Source organism: Schistocerca cancellata, chromosome 2 (genome assembly GCF_023864275.1).
Source record: "Schistocerca cancellata isolate TAMUIC-IGC-003103 chromosome 2, iqSchCanc2.1, whole genome shotgun sequence".
Lineage (NCBI taxonomy): Eukaryota > Metazoa > Arthropoda > Insecta > Orthoptera > Acrididae > Schistocerca > Schistocerca cancellata.
The window spans coordinates 470856800-470879011 of record NC_064627.1 but is presented as its reverse complement, the minus strand read 5'-3'; the positions used below and the strand labels follow the sequence as shown (position 1 = coordinate 470879011).

The 22212-nt window shown below is 38.7% G+C and overlaps 1 protein-coding gene across 1 annotated transcript in view; it reads left to right on the top strand.

The window, feature by feature from the left end:
• The window catches only part of LOC126161994 (pseudouridine-5'-phosphatase-like), a 131462-nt gene that overhangs the window by 4456 nt on the left and 104794 nt on the right, over positions 1 to 22212 (top strand). Inside the window, exon 2 of the mRNA XM_049918197.1 lies at positions 14026 to 14244. Within this exon, the coding sequence (XP_049774154.1) occupies positions 14026 to 14244 (219 nt within the window). The remainder of the gene's footprint in view (positions 1 to 14025; positions 14245 to 22212) is intronic.

Genomic DNA, 22212 nt, shown 5'->3' with positions numbered 1-22212 from the left:
AAATGTAACTCTCATGCTCATTACACATTGATCAGTCTCTCATGGCACTCTTATTTTTGTGCTGAGATTCAAGCCAGTCATCACATTTCAATCTGATCTGGACCTGAGGATAAGCTAAAGATCAGTCTGTTACCACAACCAAGTTTTTTCTTCTAGATTCGTTGGCTTTGCTATCTCATAGCCAGTCACATTCCCACTGAACCTAGGCCTCGTTTTTCGCTACGTGTCAGTCTGTCTGTTTCCACAACCAGCTTTCCAAATTTATTGGCTTCACCAGCTTACAACCAAAGTATCATATTACAGTTTAACTTAGGCCTCAGATTTTGCTACATGTCAGTTTGTCAGCACATTCTGGTTTTTCTAGTCATTAAAAATATGCAAAAATTAGTAAGCAACACTAAAATTCATAATCACCAGATCAGTAAAAGTTTCTTTGGCACTCTCCATATTTAAAACAAATGTAATCAATTCATATGTTCTGTCAAAAGAAATCATTGGATTCAGCAATTCTCATTGGCTGCTATATACTATCAACCAATTGGTGTTAACCAATCATCATCCACACCCAATGCAGGAACCACCAATTTCTTACATGTATTTTAGCCCAATGTATGTTATATTTACTGGCAAGATTGTATTGGGATCTGTTATACATTTTAGGTGACAATGTCGCAAATGTATCCACATATCTGAAAATTTTGTGAATTGGCTGGAGTCCTTCCATAAGAGCTGAGGAAATATTAATGTAACTATTCTGGCCAAGGTGGCTCAGTGGTTGAGGCAGTAGATAAGCGTTTTGAATGGGGAGGGGTATGTATTCCCTGCCTGATGGTCCAAGTGTATATTGTTTGTATTTTCCCTTAATGAAGGTGAATGCCAAGATGCTTCATTTGACAGCAACATTTATAAGTGTAATTCAGTGTTGTGCTCACTTTCTATTGTCCTTTCTGTTGACATTATGTTAAGTATTGAATGTTATTACCTTTCTTTAATGAATTAGTGGGCAGGCAGTTCACAGTGTATCAAAACAATGTGCGTGTGTGTTTGTTGAGCACAAATGAGATTTATAATAGACTTACTCTGCCAATAAGAATTTTATAGGGAAAATACTACCCCAGTCTTTTAGGGCACCAAACCTAAAAGCAGCAGATGGTATAGTTTTGTGTGTTATCTAACTCCCCCCCCCCCCTCCCACCTCCACTCCCCCTGGAGCCCAATCAATGAAGACCAGAACAAGGTCAGATAGGGGAAAAAAATGCTGCAGCCACAAATTTTTGTACAGTTGTAGGAGGAATGTTATGAACAATGTACTATAAATCCTGACCAGCTGGGTATGAGTATGGGGGTGGTATAGCATTTAATACTCATTCTTTTGCATTTTTCTTGAATAACTCAAACTGCAGCTTCAACCAAAAGTATTTACCAGTACATAATTAAACTACATTAAATTACCTGCAAAAAAAGTCCTGTTCATTTTTTCTCTAGCACTAATAGCTTCCATGTTTCAGGAATAGAAAAATCGCAGGTTCTTAAAAGCACTATTTTAATGGTATAAAATTAGTATTTCTTGTTAAATGAAGGTAGTTTTAAAAATGAATGTTCCATGTCTAAGCGCAGTAGATCTATGTTAAGGGTTGAATTGGGTTCTGGGGGTGTAACCAGGTGGAAGGGATGGGGTGGAGGCTAGAAGCACGAAGGAAGGTACTCGTCAGGTTGTGGTCACACAGTTCCCTCATTCGTAGATGTGCAAGCTGAAGAGTGGACAGGTGATTCTCCATTCTATCTACACCACTATGCCACAAGAAGCAACTACAGAGTGTTTCACAAAATTATACCGACTCTTTAAAGCATGCCTTATGAATCACTGGTGATGCAGTGCGCATATGGGCCCACTGGTGTTTGTTTTCAATGAAGTCCATTAACACTACATAGAATACAGATATCAGTTACTAATAATGCTAAGGCATGAAACACACACAGACAGAATCTACATAATCCCCTGTACATTGTTCTATGCGACCAGACAAGAAGTCATTCTTAGTCATCCAGAACAACAGAATAGCACTATTCCAGGAAAAGAAACTTCCTCCACCATGAGCACTGCTTGCTTTCCAGTTTACAGACAGATTATACCGTCCCAACATTTCATGTCTTATTCTCATATGTGAGCAGACAAAATAACTTCACTGAGCTTGTGTTTATGTCATGGAGTTATTCTTAGTTTAGTAAATAAGTAATTATTTGCACTTATTAACTAAGATATTATGTAAAATATTAAACAACTGGAGATGTCTGGTATCTACCACACTGATGAACCTGCCCCAATGTAACATTTAAACAGTATACATTCGACACTGTTGATTTCATTGTCTTTGTTATTGCTGGATATTGATGGGTATCAAATGTGTCACCCCAGTCTCACCCCTCCTAACTTCAGAAGAGGCCCAGAGACTTGATTACCTCCCCCTGTAACAGAAGTAGATCACTAGCTGTTATGAAACTGAAATACTTCAACTTAAGTTAGGCAATGGATTACAGCAGATTGCTGTTTTAGACTTGAACGTGATTAATCCAATTGCATGAGATATATTTAGACCCACCTTGTAAGATACATTGTAGTTGTGTGGTAAATGGTTCCACTCAGTGCAACCCACTCTACAAGTGTCAGCAGTCCCTGAATGGGAGAGACTTATGCAGTCTTACAGTAACATAATGTTGGGGGAGTACAGTAACTTTCTGGGCATTCATTATTTCACCACTAAGTGACTACAAACATGGATTATAATATATTGTCAACAATGAACAGTAGCAAGATGGCACATTTACCAATCCATTCCATTTCCCACCAACATTACAAAGGTCATTGTCAACAGCACGCAAATTGTACACTTCTCAGCCTTTGTTTATGGGAACTAATTTACATAAAAACGCACTTAACAGTTGCAAATAAGTAATCATTTAATAAACTGAAAATAACTCGACTATATCTGAGGGTAGTTTGATAAGTTTGGTAAATTTCTGTGAAAGAATGGAATATTGTCATTGCGCCTTCATGGTCTGGAAGCTTGATTATTCCAAGGATCATATAAAAAATTTCAGCAATGTACAGCATGCAGGTCATTATTGACAGCCATCTGAATTGCTCAGTGTGTCGACTGTTATTGAAAATGGAGAAAAGCAAGTTTTGTGCTGTTATTAAATATTGTACTTGTGGATTAATGAATTTAAACATGGTCGGACAAGCACCAAAGTGTTCTCCGGCTGTCCAGTTGAGGTCACTACATAGCAAACCATTGACAAAATCCTTCATATGGTAATGCAAGACTGCTGAATAAATATTAATGAGATTGCAGAGACTGAATGCATCTCAGCTGAACAAGTGCATAATATCCTGCATGGAGAATTGGCTGTGAAGAAGCTGTATTTGATGTGGGTGCGAGAATTGCTCAATGGCACAATATTTCAGCACAATGGCTGGCGATGTTTAAAAGCAGTCTGCAACACTTTTTATGTAAATTTGTGACTGTTAATGAAATGTGGATTCATCATACACCAGAGTCATAACAGTGGACAAAGGCTGATGAATGTGCACCAAAGAAGGCAAAGACCATTTTGTCAGTTACTAAAGTTATGGCCACTGTTTTTTTGAGATTCCCAAGGAATAATCCCCATATATTACTTTAGAAAAAGATAGAACCCTAACTGGCCCCTGTTATGCTTCATTATTGGACTGTTTAGAACTTATATTGACTGAAAATAGACTAAGGTTGCCATGCAAAAAAAGTGCTCTTGTATCTGGGTAATGTACCATCCTGCACCTCAGTAATAACAATGGCGAAAGTGCCTGAATTGTTTCCTCATCCATGCTATTCACCAGACTTAGCCCCAAGTGACTTCTTCCTTTTCTCTAATTTGAAACTTCGGCATTATGGGAAGAAATTTTCATCAAATGATGAAATGATAGTTACAGTCAGTGTCTTTTGCAGAGCTCGAAAGAACCCATTTTTCAGGTGAGATGAAAAAGCTGGATGATCACTGGACCAAGTGTATATCACTCAAAGGAGACTGTTGAGAAGTAAGGTGAGCTGTTTGCAACACAAAGATTTTTTTCTGGGTTTATTACCAGCCTTATGAGACCATCCTTGTAGACACGACCTCAGTGAAGTTGTTTTGTCTGCTGACATAAGAGAATTAGCCAGGAAATATTGAAGAGGTATAGTCTGTGTGTAAACTGAAAAGCAAGCAAGTTACTTTTCCTCACTACAACTGCCATACAGGATGACTAAGGATCATTTTTTCCTCTAGCAGTGTGCAACAGTGTGCACAGATTTATGTAGATTCTATCTATACACGTTTCATGCATTAGTATTTTTACTAACTGATATCTGAATTCCATTTAGTCTTATTGCACTGTGTGGAAAATGAACAACCCCAGGCTTCTCTGTTTACTGCATCACAAGTAATTCATAAGGCATGCTGTTGAGGGTTGTTATAACTTTGTAAACACCCTATAGTTGCTTAGTGGGATAGACAGTGGGAAATCACCTGCTCACTCTTCAACTCAGACCAGTGGCAGAGGGAAGTGCATGACCAAAATCTGACAACTACCTTCTCTTGTGCTTCTACCCCTCCCCAATCTCTCCACCCTGTTACAATCTCAAAATCCAGTTTATCCCTTGATGTGACTCCACTGCACTTAGCTGTGGTACACATATTTAATATTAATTCCTAACCCACTTCATTTAACAAGGAATATTAAATTTTACAACATTAAAACATTACTTTTAATAACAGTGATTTTTTTTTCCATCCCCTGCATTGGAGAAACTATTGGTCCTAGAGAGAAAATTTTTGTTGCACTGGGAAACATTTTTGATAGATGCCGTAATTTTTGAGTTATTCAAGAAGATTTGTAAAAAAGTGTCCTTTAAATGTGCCCCTCCCCCCCCCCCCCCCCCAAGCCAAACTGGTCAGGATTTTTAGTATGTTGTTCATGACACTCCAATTCTTTTTCACATATGTTGAATAGCTTTTTTGACAGTGTACGTCCTTGCCTTACACCATTTCCAATCCTCATCTCTTCTATCTCCTCATTTCCTAGTTTGTCACTTCTTGCATTGTGTGCAATTCCTTTATTATTCTTCATTCTTTCCAGTCTGTACCCCACATCATCAAAAATTCTCAGCTGTATACTCCAGTTGCCCCTATCAAAAGCCTGTTCCAAATTGATACAACTCGTTCATTTCTCTCATCTTGTACCCAATCATCCTCAGACAACCTATTGTGTCCTTTGTTCCTTTGCACTCTCAACCCAAGCTGCTCTTCCCCAGTATTTTCCTCAATTTTCATTTCAATTCTCCTTTGTATGACTCTCGTTATAGCCTTTGTAATATGACTGATAAAACTGATTTTCCTATAGTCTTTGCATTCTTTTACATTGCACTTTCTAAGTGTTAGAATGGTCTGAAGTAGATCATGACATCAAACTCCTGTGTCATAAATTCTGTCTGCTGCTTCAGTGAATCTGGCTATTGAATTTGGACTTTAGGCTTTAATTGTCTCGGATGGTATTCTGTCAAAGCTCAATGCTTTCTTCTCCTGAAGCTCCTGAATTGCTGTCTCCAATTCCCATTTCAGTGTATTAGGCCCTCGGTCTTCATGTTGTTCCCCTTCACCTTTGGAAAAAAAAAAAAAAAAAAAAAAAAAAAAAAAGGCTCTGAGCACTATGGGACTTAACATCTATGGTAATCAGTCCCCTAGAACTTAGAACTACTTAAACCTAACCAACCTAAGGACATCACACAACACCCAGTCATCACAAGACAGAGAAAATCCCTGACGCCGCTGGGAATCGAACCCGGGGGCGGGAAGCGAGAACGCTACCACACGACCACGAGCTGCGGACCTCACCTTTGAAAACCAGTTAGGTGTTGCCACTCTGTGCATGATATAATTCTTCCACATAATCCATCCAAAATTCCTCCTCCTCTTCTATACATTCTGTCCTCTTTCCATATTTTTTAACATTCCTTGTGTGCATATTTTCCTTGTTTCCAAATTCTTCTATTTTCGCACATTGTTTCCTCACCCAATCCTTGCTAACCTGGTCAGTTAATTTTCTTAGTTCATTGTTCAGTGTATTGTCTTTTGCCTTCTTCCGAATTGCCATTTTTCCATTTGCTGCACTCATCCATTTTATCCAACATACTTCCTATTATCCACTCTCCCTTAATTCTTGCTCTTTTCACTGCTCCAATTTCTATCTCTAATCCTTCCAATATTGTATTTCGAATGGATTCAACTCTTCAGTGACATCTGCTCTGCCTCTTATGTACTCGAATTTATTTTCAACATAGTGACAGCAGTGTGTCTTTAAAATCTCATTCTTCGGTTTCTCAAGATACCATTTCTTTATCTGTTGTCTTTTCTTAATATGCTTTAATCATGTCCTGATACTTGCAACAAGTAAATTATTATCTGTATCAGCATTTGGATTTGGGAACATTTTTGTCATCTTAATGGTGGTTTTTAAATCTGATTGATTATAACAATATCTATTTGATATCTAGCAATTTCACCTGGTTTTTTTTTCACCTGGTTTTTTCCACATGTATGATTTAATTAATGATGCTTAAACCAAGTATTAGCAATCCAGAGATCAAATCGTTCACAGAAAGCTATCAGTTTTTCTCCCCATTTGGTGGTCTTTTCATGTCCTTAGTCTTTAACTACATTGTTTGTCCTTCTCTTTCCCACTATGCTATTCTAAATCACTCATCATTACTGTTCTTCTTTGTTCTTTCCCATTTTCTTCATAGATTTCCACAATCTGCTCCTATATTTTGTCCACTTCCTCTTCATTTGCTTCTGCTAGACACAAGAAAAAGTATCAAGTGGTCATATTAGTATCCACAGCTGAAGAAGACAGGGCTTGCTATGAGATTGCCATGTTTGAAGGGGGACGATTTCATGCAAGGCGAGGATCCACAGTTCAATGTCTTTTTTATTTATTGAATTTAATGAATGTTATGAACTGAGAATTAGTAATCTAATGATGAGAGCATTCTCTTGGAATGCATAGTTGAATTCCTTCAGGTATTATTAAAATGGCTGAATGGAAATAACTATTACTGATAGTCTAACAACTGCTGTTTCCCATCCGGAAAAGTAGGTAATATTAAGATGTCAGATTCTTCTTCTTCCCTCCCACCATCCAAGCACAAAGACAGCAAAGTGGGAAGCGCGTGCCTTTTTTTCATTTGAACTGCCCCAAGCCTCTGATTGAGTGGGATTTGCTTGGAGTGCTCGACTTGTCCTGCAGTGGGCTTCAGACCTTGTCATGATACACAATAAAACTACTCCACACCTAAATAGGGATCATAAATGCTACCTGCTCAAGGTTTACAATTGTATCTGGCTTAGTGGTGAATCTCTTCCGCTGTGATGACATTCTAATCATAAAAACAGGAAAAACTCAACTTCCATTGGTAGCTGCAGAACAGTCAGTCGGAAGAACATGCTAAGCAGATTGCACAAGAAGATGGTAGCATGTCAGTTCTACTGGATCTTTGAAAAACAATGCCTGTTGTCCGTCCAACTATCAGTGTCTCTTCTGATACGGGAGGACCACAGCTACCCACCTGGTCCTGTTGGACACAATCAACTGGAAGGCTTTCACCAATACCTTAGGAATGCCTTTTTCAACTGGAATAAAGTATATGATACTGCAGTGCATCACCACACCTTAACCACACACCACAACTGGGGATTCTTGAGGTTTTAACAATTCAACCACTTTTTTTTGTTAGTTGGTGCACCCATTAGTTTTCTATAAGTCCAGGTGAACAGTGTCCAGCAGATCTCAATGTTGAGTGTTACACTATCATTATTGCCTTCACTGGATTACAAAAGCCCCAAATTGCTCCCACCTGCTGGTGGTAGTATGGATATGCAGATCACAGTCTGTGGCCTTATCCATGCATGAACACCAAGAAGCCGTACAGGTAGCATCCTATTGGGCTTTCTGTCATAGCTTCTAATTTTCTCTTGCTAAAACGTGGGTCCCACATTTTTGTTGCCGCTCAATGATCCATCCCAATCTGGAGCTCTACTTGGAGACAAACACCTGGAAATAGGCACATAGTCCTATAGATTAGGCCTCTTTTTTACTATAACCTGACATGATTACCTCATGTCTGTCAACTTAAAACAAGCTGCATGTGGAAGCTCGAAGCTATCCACTTGGTTAGCCATGTTTTGGGATGCTAATTGCACCACCCTCCTAAGCTTCTAGGGAGCACTGGTCTTGTCACGATTAGCCTACCAATGCTGTGTATGTAATTCAACAGCATCTTTAGCTTTGCGACTGTGAGCCACAGTTCATTGTTATGGCGTAAGGCTAGCCACAGGTGCCTTCTGTATGAGCTCCAATTACAATCTTCTGGTGGAAACTGGGATTCTACTTCAACAGTGTAGATAACACCAAATGCTATCCAATGACTCCCCCCCCCCCCCCCCCGCCCCCCCTCTCCCTTCCTGAGCCATCAGCCAGCTGCCTGAATTCCTCTCCTCTGCCAGCCTCTTCATCTCATAGTAGCACCCTGACACTATGTCCTCAGTTATATGTTGGATAAATTGCAATATATGTCTTTCCCTACAGTTTTTACCCTCTACAGCTCCCTCTAGTATCATGACACGTATTCCCTGTTCACCTTTATACATGTTTGGAGAACAAAGGTTCAAATTTAACAACCTTGGTTTAGGTCTTCTGTGATTTTCCTAAATCACTCCAGGCAAATGATCCCTTTGATAGGGCATGGTCAATTTCCTTCCCCATCCTTGCAATAATCCAAGCATGTGCTATGCCTCTAATGACCTCATTGTTGATAGGAAATCAAACCCTAATATTCCTTCCTTTTTTCTTTACTTAGAGAAAGCTTTTGACAATGTTTACTTGAATATTCTCTTTCGAATTCTGAAGGAGGCAGGGGTAAAATACAGGGAATGAAAGGCTCTTTACAATTTGCAGAGAAACCAGATGGCAGTTATAAGAGTTGAGGGTAATGAAATGGAAGCAGTGGTTGGGAAGAGTGTGAGACAGGGTTGTATCTTATTCCCAATGTTATTCAATTTGAATATTGAGCAAGCAGTAAAGGAAATAAGAGAAAAATTTGGAGTACGAATTAAAATCCATGGAGAAGAAATTAAATCTTTGATGTTTGCCGATAACATTGTAATTCTGTCAGAGACAGTAAAGGACCTAGAAGAGCAGTTGAATGGAATGGACAGCATCTTGAAAGGAGGATATAAGATGAACATCAACAAGAGTAAAACGAAGATAATGGAATGTAGTTGAATTAAATCGGGCGATGCTGAGGGAATTAGATTAGGAAATGAGACACTTATAATGGTAGATGAGTTCTGCTATTTGGGGAGCAAAATAACTGATGAAGCAGGAGGATGTAAAATGTAGACTGGTAATGGCAAGGAAAGTGTTTCTGAAGAAGAGAAGTAGAGTATAGCAGGAAGTTTTTTTTGAAAGTATTTGTATGGAGTGTAGCCATGTATGGAAGTGAAACATGGATGATAAATAGTTTAGACAAGAAGAGAAAGAGGCTTTTGTAATGTGGTGCTACAGAAGAATGCTGAAGATTAGAGGGGTAGATCACATAACTAATGAGGAGGTATTGAATAGAATTGTGGAGAAGAGGAATTTGTGGCACAACTTGACTAGGAGGGATTGGTTGGTAGGACATGTTCTGAGGCATCAAGGGATCACCAATTTAGTATTGGAGGGCAGTGTGGAGGGTAAAAATCTTGGAGATGAATACACTAAGCAGATTCAGAAGGATGTAGGCAGCAGTAGGTACTTAGAGATGAAGAAACTTGCACAGGATAGGATAGCATGACCCTGTCATCATGTCCCTTCTTCTTGTCAGTGGTTTCCATAACTTCCTTTCTTTGCCAGTTCTGTAGAGACTCTCCTCATTCCATATCTTATCAGTCCACTTAATGTTCAACACCCTTCATAGCACCACATCTCAGACACTTTGATTCTCTTGTTTTCCAGTTTACCCACAGTCTATGATTCACTTCCATACAAAGCTGTGCTCCAGATGTACGTTATGAGAAATTTCTTCCTCAAATTAAGGCTGATGTTTGATACTCATCCATCATGTGTTATTTTGCTTCCAAGGTAGCAGAATTACTTTATATGATTTGTGGTCACTAATTTTGATGTTGTTTCACTAATCACATTTCTAATACTACTCATTACTTTCATCTTCCTTCAGTTTATTCTCAATCCATAGTGTGCGTGTGTTCATAAGACTCTTCATCTCACAGTACATGCCCTCACTTTCACTGAGGATGGCAATGTCAATGGAAAATCTTGTCATTGATATCTTTTAATCCTGAATTTTAATCCCTTTCCTGAATCTTATCTTTTATTCGCTTCATTGATATATTGTATAGATTGAACAGTAGAGATGAAAGACTGCATCCCTGTCTTACAGCCTTTTTATGTAGAGAAATTCATTCTTGTTCTTCTTCTTGATTCTTATACATTTTGTATATCACTCACCTTTCCCCATAACTTACACCCATTTTTTGTGGATTTTTACCATATTGCACTACTGTACATTGTCAAATGGGTTTTCTATTATGACAAATCCTATGAACATGTTGTGATTTTTCTGAAGTCTGGCATCTATCAGCAGGTGTGAAACCAGAACTACCTCTCTGGTGCCCTTCTGAAAACTGAACTGGTCATTATCTGACAGTCAGTTTTCTTTTCCATTCTACTTTATACTCTTATTTTCAGCAACTTGGAGCGTGAGCTGTTAAGCTGATTGTGCAACAATTCTCACATTTATCAGCCCTTACTGGCTTTGGAATTGTGTGGATGATATTTTTCTGCAGTTCAGATGGTTTGTGTTACGTCTTCCACAAGGAGACTTGAGTAGTCATTTGGTTGCTGCTTCCCCAGTGATTTGTCAATATTACAAAGGAATGCTACATATTCCTTTGTCTTGTTTGACTGCAAATTGTCCAAATATCTGATAAATTGTTACACTAATACTGGAGCCCTCATCTTTTACTCTAATGCTCGATCCCCTATGTATTCCAATCAACTCCAATTTCTTCTTTGATCATTCCATCAGACAAGTCCTCTGCATTTAGAGGTGTTCAGTGGACTCTTTTGACTGATCTGCTCTCTCCTCTGTACATAAAACTGGGATTTCCATTGCTCTCTTAATGTTGCTGCCTTTGCTTTTAATTTCATTGAATGTTGTTTTCACTTTTCTCTATATTCTGTATCAGACCTTCCAGCAACTGTTTATTTTTCAGTTTTTTCACGTTTTTCGTATAGATATGTCACCTTAGCTTCCTTACACTTCCTGTTTATTTTCATTCCTGAGTGAGTTATATTGCTGTACTCCTGTCTTCCCCTGAACATTTTTGCACTTCTTTCTTTCATTGATCAGTTGATGTACTTCTTTTATCCAAGGATTCTATATTATTACCTTCCTTCTACCTGTGTGTGTCTGTCCAGCTTCTGTGGCTGCAGTTTCTAGAGATGTCCATTCTTCCTCAACTGAGCTGCCTACTGTGGTATTCATTATCATAGTATATACAGCCTAAGAGAATTTTAAACACATGTTATCATTCCTCATTATTTCAGTATCCTATTTCTGTCAACACTGATTCTTCTGGATTATTCTCTTAAACTTCACTCTACTCTTTCTTTCTTTCTTTCTTTTGCTGGTGCCTTGTCCCGCAGTTTCACAGGTTCGGCACAGTTAGAAATGGATTTGGCAAGGTTAGTTATAAGGGGTGGCTGGATGCCCTTCCTGCCGCCACCCCGTACCCCCCGGGATGGAATCAGTGTACCCCATCTGTCTGCGTGTAGTGCAAATCATGGAAAAGTGTGGATGTGTTCAGGTGTCTGCAAGTTGTGTAACTGAGGTGGAACGTGGGGACCAGCCCGCTATTCACCTAGTGGGATGTGGAAAACTACATCCAGGCTGGCCGACACACCGGCCGATGTCGGTAATCCGCCAGGCGGATTTGATCTGGGGCCGGCGCCCCTACCCGACTCCAGGAAGCAGCGCATTCGCACTCTTGGCTAACCTGGCAGGTCTGAACTTCACTCTACTCATTATTGTTATTAAATTATGAACTCAGCCTGTATCTGCTCCATTGTATGCGTTAAATCTCTTTTTGAATCTCTGACCATTGTGTAATCTATCTCGAATCTTCCCGTGTCTCCAGGCGTTTTCCTAGTATACCACCTACTCTTGCGATTTTTGAACAGTGTATTTGCTATTACTAGCTGAAATTTATTGCAGAACTCAATCTTTTTCCTCTCACATTCCTGCTAGCGAGCCCATATCCTCCCATAACCCTGTCTTCTGTGTGTTCTCCTACTGCCACATTTCAGTCCTCCATGATTATTAGATGATCATCTTTCTTGGGATAGTGAATTACCTAGTCAGTATTCTCATATGTTTTCTGTCTCTACATCTTGTGCTTGTGGTTTCATCATGTGTACCTGAGTAGTAATATTGTCCAATTAACAAATGATGTTGGGATTGCATTGTTACCAGTTCCAAGCGACGGTTGCAGTAGACACATACACATGCTTTGCACTTGAAGAAAGCTTGTAGCCTGTTAGCTATATCGCTTATGTAGAATCTGTTGTTGATTGCCACCATCAGTGATGACAACTTGTAACAAATGCAATAATGTTCCCTAAATAACTTGCTACGATAACGTTTAATGCTTGCATTGTCTAAGAGGTTTACAGCAGAACATACAGTAGTAGTAGTAGTAGTAGTAGTAGTAGGCAACGGTGGCATTGGTTTTCTGTAGCTTCTGATAAGAACAACGCTATCACTGAACTGTTGGCAGTAATTCACTTTTTGCCCTACCTTCCTGTTCATAATGAATCCATGGTATCTACCTTCAATCGCGTCACCAGGGCTCCTAAATTCTTATGACATAATGAACAATAAAGGGGTGCGACAGTCAGTATCTCTACCATCTGTGAGCAGAGATGTTGAGCTATCACAGTCAAATAGTGTCCTGTGCTACAGCAAAGGGACACAGAAGTCATGACAGGGCACAGCTGCTTGAATTCAGCTTCATGCTGTTTTATGATAGTAGAAAGAGGGTGGGACTTTTAAGTGCTGTTGGGCAGGAAAGAATTAATGCAGCTGGTATGTTTCAAGTAATTCTTAAGCATAGGTTACATTAGACATCTATCTCCAAATGACACCATAAGAGGTTATGTGTGTGTGTGTGTGTGGGGGGGGGGGGGGGGGGGGGGAAGGAATTGGTTGGAAACATAAGGGGGGGGGGGCAGATTACTGATCAGAAGTTCTCACCCTAAACCTAAGAGGTGAGTGACCTGCCACACATCCTCCTCCCTCCACCTTTTCCCCCCAAGCAGTCCTTCTTTCCTTCCTAAAGTAAGGCTTAAAAGTTTCACGAGTTAGGATTAGTATTTTCTACTTTAGATGTTTCAGTTAGAAGTGCTTAGAATTTAGCCTTCTTTAATGGCCAGTCATTCTGTCTTCTTGTAATTTCATCTGTGTTTTCATTTAACTTTGCCCTTCAATGCAGTGCTCGAAACAACCAATTTTTAAAGTAATCATGAGAATCTCTCTTTCATTTTTTTGTATTGTTGCTACTTTCTGCTTTTGGCATCAATAGTTTAACATTGCTAACATGGCACTCGCATATGTATTATAGTAATGTAAGAAGCAGGTTTACATAATATTTGTTTTGATAAATAGCTACAAAGAGCGAAGTAGTATTGTGAGGAAGCAGGCAAAAATCAGGACTGTAACCCCTGTTTGTGGAGATAATACATATTTGTGTGCACATGAAACTTTTGTAACATTTTGAATTCATAGTCTAAGTACAAGAATGCCACAGAACATAATTACCTTCAGTTTTTTTTATACCTTGGTATGAAAGTAGAATGTCACTAAATAGTAGTTCTAAATGATAACATTTCAGACACGGAGAGGATATACACCATTGCTACACAGGAGATATGCCAAAAATATGGAAAGACTTTCACGTGGGAAATCAAGCAGCAGCAGATGGGTATGACGGGCAAAGAAGCGGCGGAACATATAATTAAAGCCTTAGAGTTACCAATGACAGTAGAGGAGTATATTACACAAGCACAGGCTTTATACCAAAAACTTATGCCGGAGTGTAACATATTACCAGGTAGATATCTATTTGAAGTTATTAATTATTATAATATTCAGATTTATTATTGTTGTTTGTCACAGATTCTGAGACAGTATATGCAGAAGTTTTTGATTCTATTGCTGCAAGACACAAAAAGAGGTTCACTTGGAAAATTCATGTAAAAATGATGGGTATGTTGGAGGTAGCTGCAGCACAACTTATGATTGATGACCTTAATTTACCTATGAATGTTGATGAATTTTTGTTACTACAAAGAAGGGGTTTTATGAGATATCTACCACATGTTCATCTGATGCCAGGTATACTGTTCTATTAACTTACTTGTAAAAGAAGTTGTTGATTAATGTAATTTCCAGCTCGTAGGCTTTGTAGTGTTTCTTTAGTTAAAAAAAAACATTAATTAGTAGTAATACATTTATGCATTCCTGAAACAATCATTTTGTCTCGTATAAATCTGACATAATTGCAACAGTATTAGTTTTTTATATGAGGCGTGTTTTATAAGAAAGTACCATTTTGAAATAAAAATAAAACAGAGACTTTTCTTAACAATTTTTTTTTCACATGAAAGCCTGTACTTTAATCTACTTTTCTACATAATTCCCATCAATATGTGATGTATTTACACTTCTTGGTGAGTATTTGAAATGTCTCCTCCAATTGAGAACCCCAGTGACTGTGAAATGCAAGCTGTGATTCATTTTCCTAGTGTTAATGGCGTGAAACTGGATCAGTGAAGTGTATGGAAAAAATATTATGGGCAATGACATGGTACAGAAATGGGCAAAAGCCTTTAAAGATGGCCATACGAATGGGCATAATGAGGAATGAAGTAAGCGACCTTTAGTCATTATTAATGATTTGGTGCAGAAAGTTGATTGTGAAAATGAAAGAGAACAGTTGCATTATGACTTTGACATCAGATGAAGAGTTTCCTCAAGTGTCAAGAAGTGTGCTTTGTGCAGTTGTTGCCTAATCAGGCAACAGATTTATAGGAGAATGGGATTCAGCAGCTGATTGTATGATATAATAAGTGCCTTAATATTGGTGGGACTTATGTAGGAAAGTAGATTCAAGTACAGGCTTTCATTTAAAAATAAGATTTCTAAGAAAAGTCTACTTGTTTTATTGTTAATTCACAACAGCACTTACTTAAAACAAGATGCCTCATATCTTGTTGCATTGGCCTGTCCTTTATATTGAAGAGTACCACACTTTCAATAAACAAACCAACGGTTTTACAAGTTGTGCCTTACTCGTGAACATGTTTTCAGCGATCCAGGAAAATATTTGCTTTATTGTAATTCCATTCCTGCAGTCAAAATCATTAGCCATTTTGGCTTTGTCAAACAAATAAAATTGTGGTGTGTAATGAGCACCATTGAAGCATGAATACTGCACATGAAGAGAGGCACAGTAACTATGCCCATTATGTACATAATTTTATTTGTTTGATGAAGCTGAAATGGCCAATAATTCTGACTGTGTTATCACATGAAATGGTGTGATATATGTAACACCAACACTTTTCTACTTAGGTCTGAAGATGATCTTCACTGGCTGAAATGAATTACCTAATTACAAATACAGGGTGTTTCAAAAAGGACTTTACAACTTTGAAAACTCATATAAATTAATTCATAGTGCCTACAGAGGTGATTGCAGTGTCAATTTGTAGGGAAACACATAAAGTTTTGTCTCGCGTAGTTTGCTAGTGCCAAATCGCACCATAATGAGCATTAGCGGCAGTTGTGTTAAAGATGGCTGCCTACACTGGACCCAAGTGTGCTAACTGTGTGTTTTGGTTTGAAGAATCGAGGTCGAAGACAACAGTCCAGTGTAATTTCCATACCAAATATGCTAAAGATCCTCGTTGTAGGCCTACAATTTACGAGAGGCATAAATGTGCTCAGTAAGGCACGGGAAATCACCAGGTCGTCCAAGCACATCTGACAATGTCGTCGAGTGAGTGAGACTACATTTTGTCAACAGCCCTACATAATCGACTCGGCGCGCATCTAGCAAAATGCAAATACTGCATATGACTGTTTGGTGTGTGTGTGTTTGTTGAAAAAACATTTGCATTTTAAACTGTACAGTTTGACGATCATACAAGTAATAAAAGACACTGATAAAATTGTTCACAAGAACTTCTATGCCGATATGTTAAATTGATAATGTGAGGATGAACATGCTTTGGACAAAAATCATCTTTTCTGATGAGTCGTCTTTTCACTTAATTGGCAAGATAACTCGCACAACTGTAGGATTTGGGGCAGTGAAAATCCACATTAGCAACTGCAACATGTTCGTGATAGCCCTAAACTGGACGTTTTTTGTGCATTGAGCAAGAACAAAGTGTACGGCGCCTTTTTTTCTGTGATAGAACCATCATCGGGATAGTGTACCAGGATATTTTTGATACCGCAGATCGACAATGATGACCAAGAACGAAATGCTTGCTTCATACAAGATGGTGCACCATCACACTACTTGGCTGATGGCTGGGATTTTCTCAGTGACCACTTTCCAGGTCAATGGATTGACCGTGATGCGCTAATTGCATGGCCCCCATGTTCACCAGACCTGTCATCACTAGATTCTTTTTTTTATGGGGATTCATCAAGGATATCGTGTTTGTACCTCCTGTCCCGGCTTCTCTACCTGAACTTAGAGCAAGAATTTACGCTGACACTGAACGAGTTACACCTGCAATGTTACAGTGAGTTTGGAAAAAAATGACTTCCAGTGGGATGTGTATAGGATAACCAGTGGAAGCCGCATACAACATCTTCAGTTTAAAGTAAAAAAATTTGATGTGTTTTCCTACAAAATAATACTAAGCCCAGATCTATATCTTCTTTCAATAAATATATATGTATTTTTAAATTTGTGAAGTCCTTTTTGAAACACCCTGTAAACATTGTGAGGAAGATTGGAATTATAATAAAGCAATCACCAAGTGAGGTGGCCCAGTGATTAGCACACTGGACTTGCATTTGGGAGGCCATCCTGATTTAGGTTTTCTGTGGTTTCCGTAAATCACTTCAGGCAAATGCTGGGATGGTTCCTTTGAAGGGGCACGGCTAGCTTCCTTTTGCACCCCCCCCCCCCCCCCCCCCCCTCCCCCGTCCAGCCTGATGGCTGTCTCCAGTTATTCACCACTGATACATTGTCAGTAGGGAAGTATCATTACTTTATGATGATAACATGAATCAGTTTCATGTGGTATATTGAAAGTAATTCTTTTTGAATGTGGATAATTGCAATAATATGCCAATTAAATTATAATAAAATTAGTGCTAAACTACGCAAGCCTGTTATATTATTAAAATATCTAAGAGTAACACTGAAGCTGTATGGAATTGAATGAACACATGAAATCAATGGATGGAAGAACTGGACTTGTTGGAAGGATTCTGTAGACCTGTAAAGGTAATCACATTTGAGGTGCTAGTGTATCTGTTCCAGAGTATTAATTATGTATTTCTTGATGGGCTTTAAAAAGTCAAATGGAAAAACTAGTAGTACTGATCTGTACTGTGTGCATGGGGGGCCGATGTCAGTTTGACAGGGAACAGCGAAATAATTTAGATATTTCATGGGTTCCGTGTGCACTAGCCACTATTCACTATTCTTTACATGTTTCACCTTACTTCAGACTGTCTGTCTGTGTGGCAGAGCATGATCATGTGAGTTCGGCTTGTGAAGATCAGTTTTCCAAGGTAGGTCAAGCGGGCCAGAGGGAGGGGATGGGAGGCACCTGGTGTACCATTGTGTATGCCCTTGCTATATAACCACCATGTATTAGGGTGTTATATAAAAATTTCATTCAAATTAAAAAAAAAGAAAAAGAAAACTCTTTCTCTCACAACGTACACTCCACGTCAATAAAAAATGAGTATATGTAGGTAATAAACAATTGTCATTATAAAATTTGAAGTATTCGTTAAGTACTGTATTCACATAAATCTAAAAAAAAAGTTGGTGACTTGAATGAAGGAAACTGAGAGTACAATGGACTTCAGGTAGTCCCACTGACCATATGTCATGTCTTAGTGAATACAATATGGGGAACTGCTGTGATAGATTCATTTAATTTAATTTTAAAATTTTACTTTTGAACAACCTATTGAACTTGTATTTACAAACTTAAACATTTCCATTGATAAATAGTATTTATGAAAGTTAAAATGAAAAGTATGGGCACTTTGTTTTCAAAAACACAGTCTAGCATGTTGAAAAGTGAGTTCTAGCAAGTCAGGACTACTTGTCCTGATTTTAATACATAATTATAACAAAGTTCTCAGTTACTCTCTGTGGGCATAAATGATGTTTGCAGGGAACTACAAGTTGAGATTTTGTGAAAGGTTTGAAACTGAGCAAGAACAGGCTAATACAATGAACAAAAGTATAATGAAACAAGGAACTAGTGACAGAGGTGGTAAAGAGATATGGTAGAACTGGAACAAGGAACAAATGAGCACAAGCTGGTAGAACTGGAACAAGGAACAAATGAGCACAAAAAAAAAAAAAAAACATGAAACTGACTACATGAGGCTAATGCGAATGAGAAATGGTGGCACTAGAACAAGGAACATCTGACCACAAAAGAAAAAGACCAACCAAACAAGACCGAGGTGGGAACGAGATATAACTGAAGAAGTGGTGAATGATCTTCCCTTAGAAGTCATTCGTTGGTCCTTCAGTTCAGTTTAGTGAACCGTTCCTTTCAGGCCTTTCCTACACAAATGACCCACATCTATTACTCCATTGTTAGTAGCTCTTCCTCACAACACACTGCTGGGATCATACCAGGTCAGTACATATACAGTAATAAAAATATGGAGGGGATTGAAATGTGAATCGGAAGAGAGACAGTATTGCTTTTATGAAGCCAGGAAAATTTAGGTAGCAGGTATTCAAAGTAGACTGTGCAACAGATTTGCTGCCACTGTCATGTGTTTCATATGGGGTTGACATGAACAAAAAAAAAAGTGCCTTGTTGTTTTGTATTTGCTTATTCCCCTGAATTTTTGAAGTGTAGCTCATATGAATTCAGTCACCATTCACTCCTCAAATCCCATACTCCCTTGTGTCGAACTACCAGTAGCAACCTCTCAGAAGTGTGACACTCCAGTTAGCGAATTACTAAGACTCGTAAAATAATGGTTGATAAGAGTTTTGACTATTGTACTACATGTACTGCGTGTAAGAAGATAGTACTGCAATTACTGTTCTGCTAACTTACATTCCTCATAGATGAGTAGCATTTCTACCCTCTCTTCGCTGGTGTACATTCTACTCACACAACTCTTCAATTGACGATGGTTTTCGGAATAACGCATGTGCATTCTACTTATGTTTACATTTGTCCTCTGTCAACATCAGCACGTGGATGTGTTTCATTATCCTGAATCCTGAGTACCTGCACTAAGCGCTGGGAGCATCAACGTCAATATTGTGTTATGTAATTAATAATGTTGTGTTTCAGTGAATGGTACACTCTGATACATTTTTGAATAGGTCTTTAGGAGAGGAAGTGAATTACTGAATAAAAAATACAGGGTACCATTTAAAAGGCATACCGCTGTTCATATCTTTGTAAAAAAAAAAAAAAAAAAAAAAAAAAACAAAACAAAGCTACAACAAAGGCAATCATACTGACTGATGTCTTCCTGACGGTTAAAGAACATTTGCTTGAAACATCTTGTAATTTGCACCTGGACAAACAGTTATTTATGGTGGTCAAGATAAATAGTACACCCTGTATATGTATATATACTGGGTGGAGAAAAATTATGTCACAAAATTTTAACCGTGGATAGCTTATGACGGTAGAAACCAAAACTATTAATGTTGTGAAGGTCAACAACGCATGATTTTTAAACTAAGGAAGCTTGGTGCCACGCGCTCTGATTGGCCGCGAGATAGCCCTGTTGCCGAATGCTCTGGACAACACATGACCGTGAATGCTATGCCTGCCAGAAATTGTGATGTATCCAAGACGGCCTGCAAGCTTGTTGGTGGCGCACCAGCCTTCCACTCTGGACGCCTGGGGGTGAATTCGCCAGGGTCCCGACACATCCAGTGTTGTTTCATAATAAGACATACAGGGAACAAACCCATCATCAGCTGTTAGTTCACGTACAGAAAGTCTTTTACAAATTATGTTGGCCCTGAAAAGGGCCTTCTTTATAGCTAGGATATTGTTTACTTAAAGCAGGTGCTGGAACTAGTCTAGCATTGCCCTCATGTGACTGGCGGCATGTTGAATGCAATCCTCTTAGTGTACCGTATTTACTCGAATCTAAGCCACACCTGAAATTTGAGACTCGAAATTCAAGGTGAGAGAAAAGTTTTAGGTCGCACCTCCAAATCGAAACAAAGTTGGTCCATTGTAATATGAGACACAATTTAGGTCAAACGGATGACGATAAAGCTACAGTAGTTTGGTTCGAGTCGTAAGCTTAGCAGTTAAGCTTTACCAGATAGCCATTGCTATGTGTCAGGTGCTCCATCCCTATTTATAAGAGTACCCTTCCTTTTTCACATCCTTCGTCTGGTTTGAATCGAGTGCTTATTTTTCTTTGATCTGATAAGTGCCGTTCTCTTTGTTGTAGGTGTTTATGTCACTCTAAGCTGAAGATGCATTACTGTACTGTGTCATGCATTGTTTGTCGCATTCTGATAATGAGTGTTTATGGCCTGTCGCTGCTTGTGGCATGGCTTGCTTTTGTGCACGCTACTGTCTCATTAGCGAAACTGTGGCAAGAGACTGCAATTTGTTGTTACTTACACTGCTGCTTTCTTGGATAATGATCAACAAGAACCAAATAATAGACTGCGTATGATAGAAGATGTTCTCAATGATAGTTTAGTAAAAATTTTTCTCCATTTGAAAATCTTTGCAGACGCCTCTTTAGTACATTACATTCTGCACAGAAATTAGAGTCATCTTAGATTTAAAAATCTAGTCAGTTGCCGTGCTTCATTTCTGACTGTATCACTATTAGGCATAAGAATAATACGAATATAAACATGACATGAGATGTATATTCTTCCGCGTTTGCTGTTGTCTCACTCTCACTCTAGTTTCGTAGTTTATTAGGCAGACAGGATTTAAATGAGATAGCAGCATACACGAAAGAATACATGGCAAAATGTTTATATTCGTATTATTCTTATGGTGAAGAGAATAGGCCCACTGCATGTGATTCACAATTCATAAAAGTTCCTATTAGCAACCATCTCTTCTCACAGGTAGGAAAAAATTCAGAACGTAGAGTTGGCCATATTGACAAACATTCCAAACTGTCTTGCCCGTCGGATTTTCGTAGTACATTGAAATGAAATGCTGCTTCATTCGAAGATCAACAATACAGAATTTGTATTTACTTCGTTAGGTAATATATGAAAATGCAGTGGTCTAAACTCGGGGTGGAGAAAAAAAATCTTGCCTTCCAACTTTTTTTTTTTTTTATTTATTTACTGACTCAGAGGTTTTGGCGCCAGTATTTATCTTCGTGCCTGCAAAGCATGCCTGTGTAGCACTACATATATTCGATGGCAGAAGTTAGTTGTGGCGGTACCTACCAACATTTTTCAGAACTTCCGCTTACTTTGCACCCGATTCTAAGCTGCAGGCGGTTTTTTGGATTACAAAAACCGGAAAAAAAGTGCGGCTTAGATTCGAGTAAATATGGTATGTGTGAACCGACAACCGTAGCACTGCCTGTCAACCAACGAATGGCAACAGAGCAATCCCACGGCCAATCAGAGCATGTGGCACCAAGTTTCCATAGTTTAAAAATGGTGCATTGTTGACCTACACAACATTAGTAATTTTGGTTCCTACGGGCATCAGCTATCAACGGTTAAAATTTTGTGACACAATTTTTCTCCACCCTGTATTTCGTAATAATTACTAGTGACTTGGTCCAGCTTTGCATGGGTAGCATTAAGTATCCACAGGCCCACTGC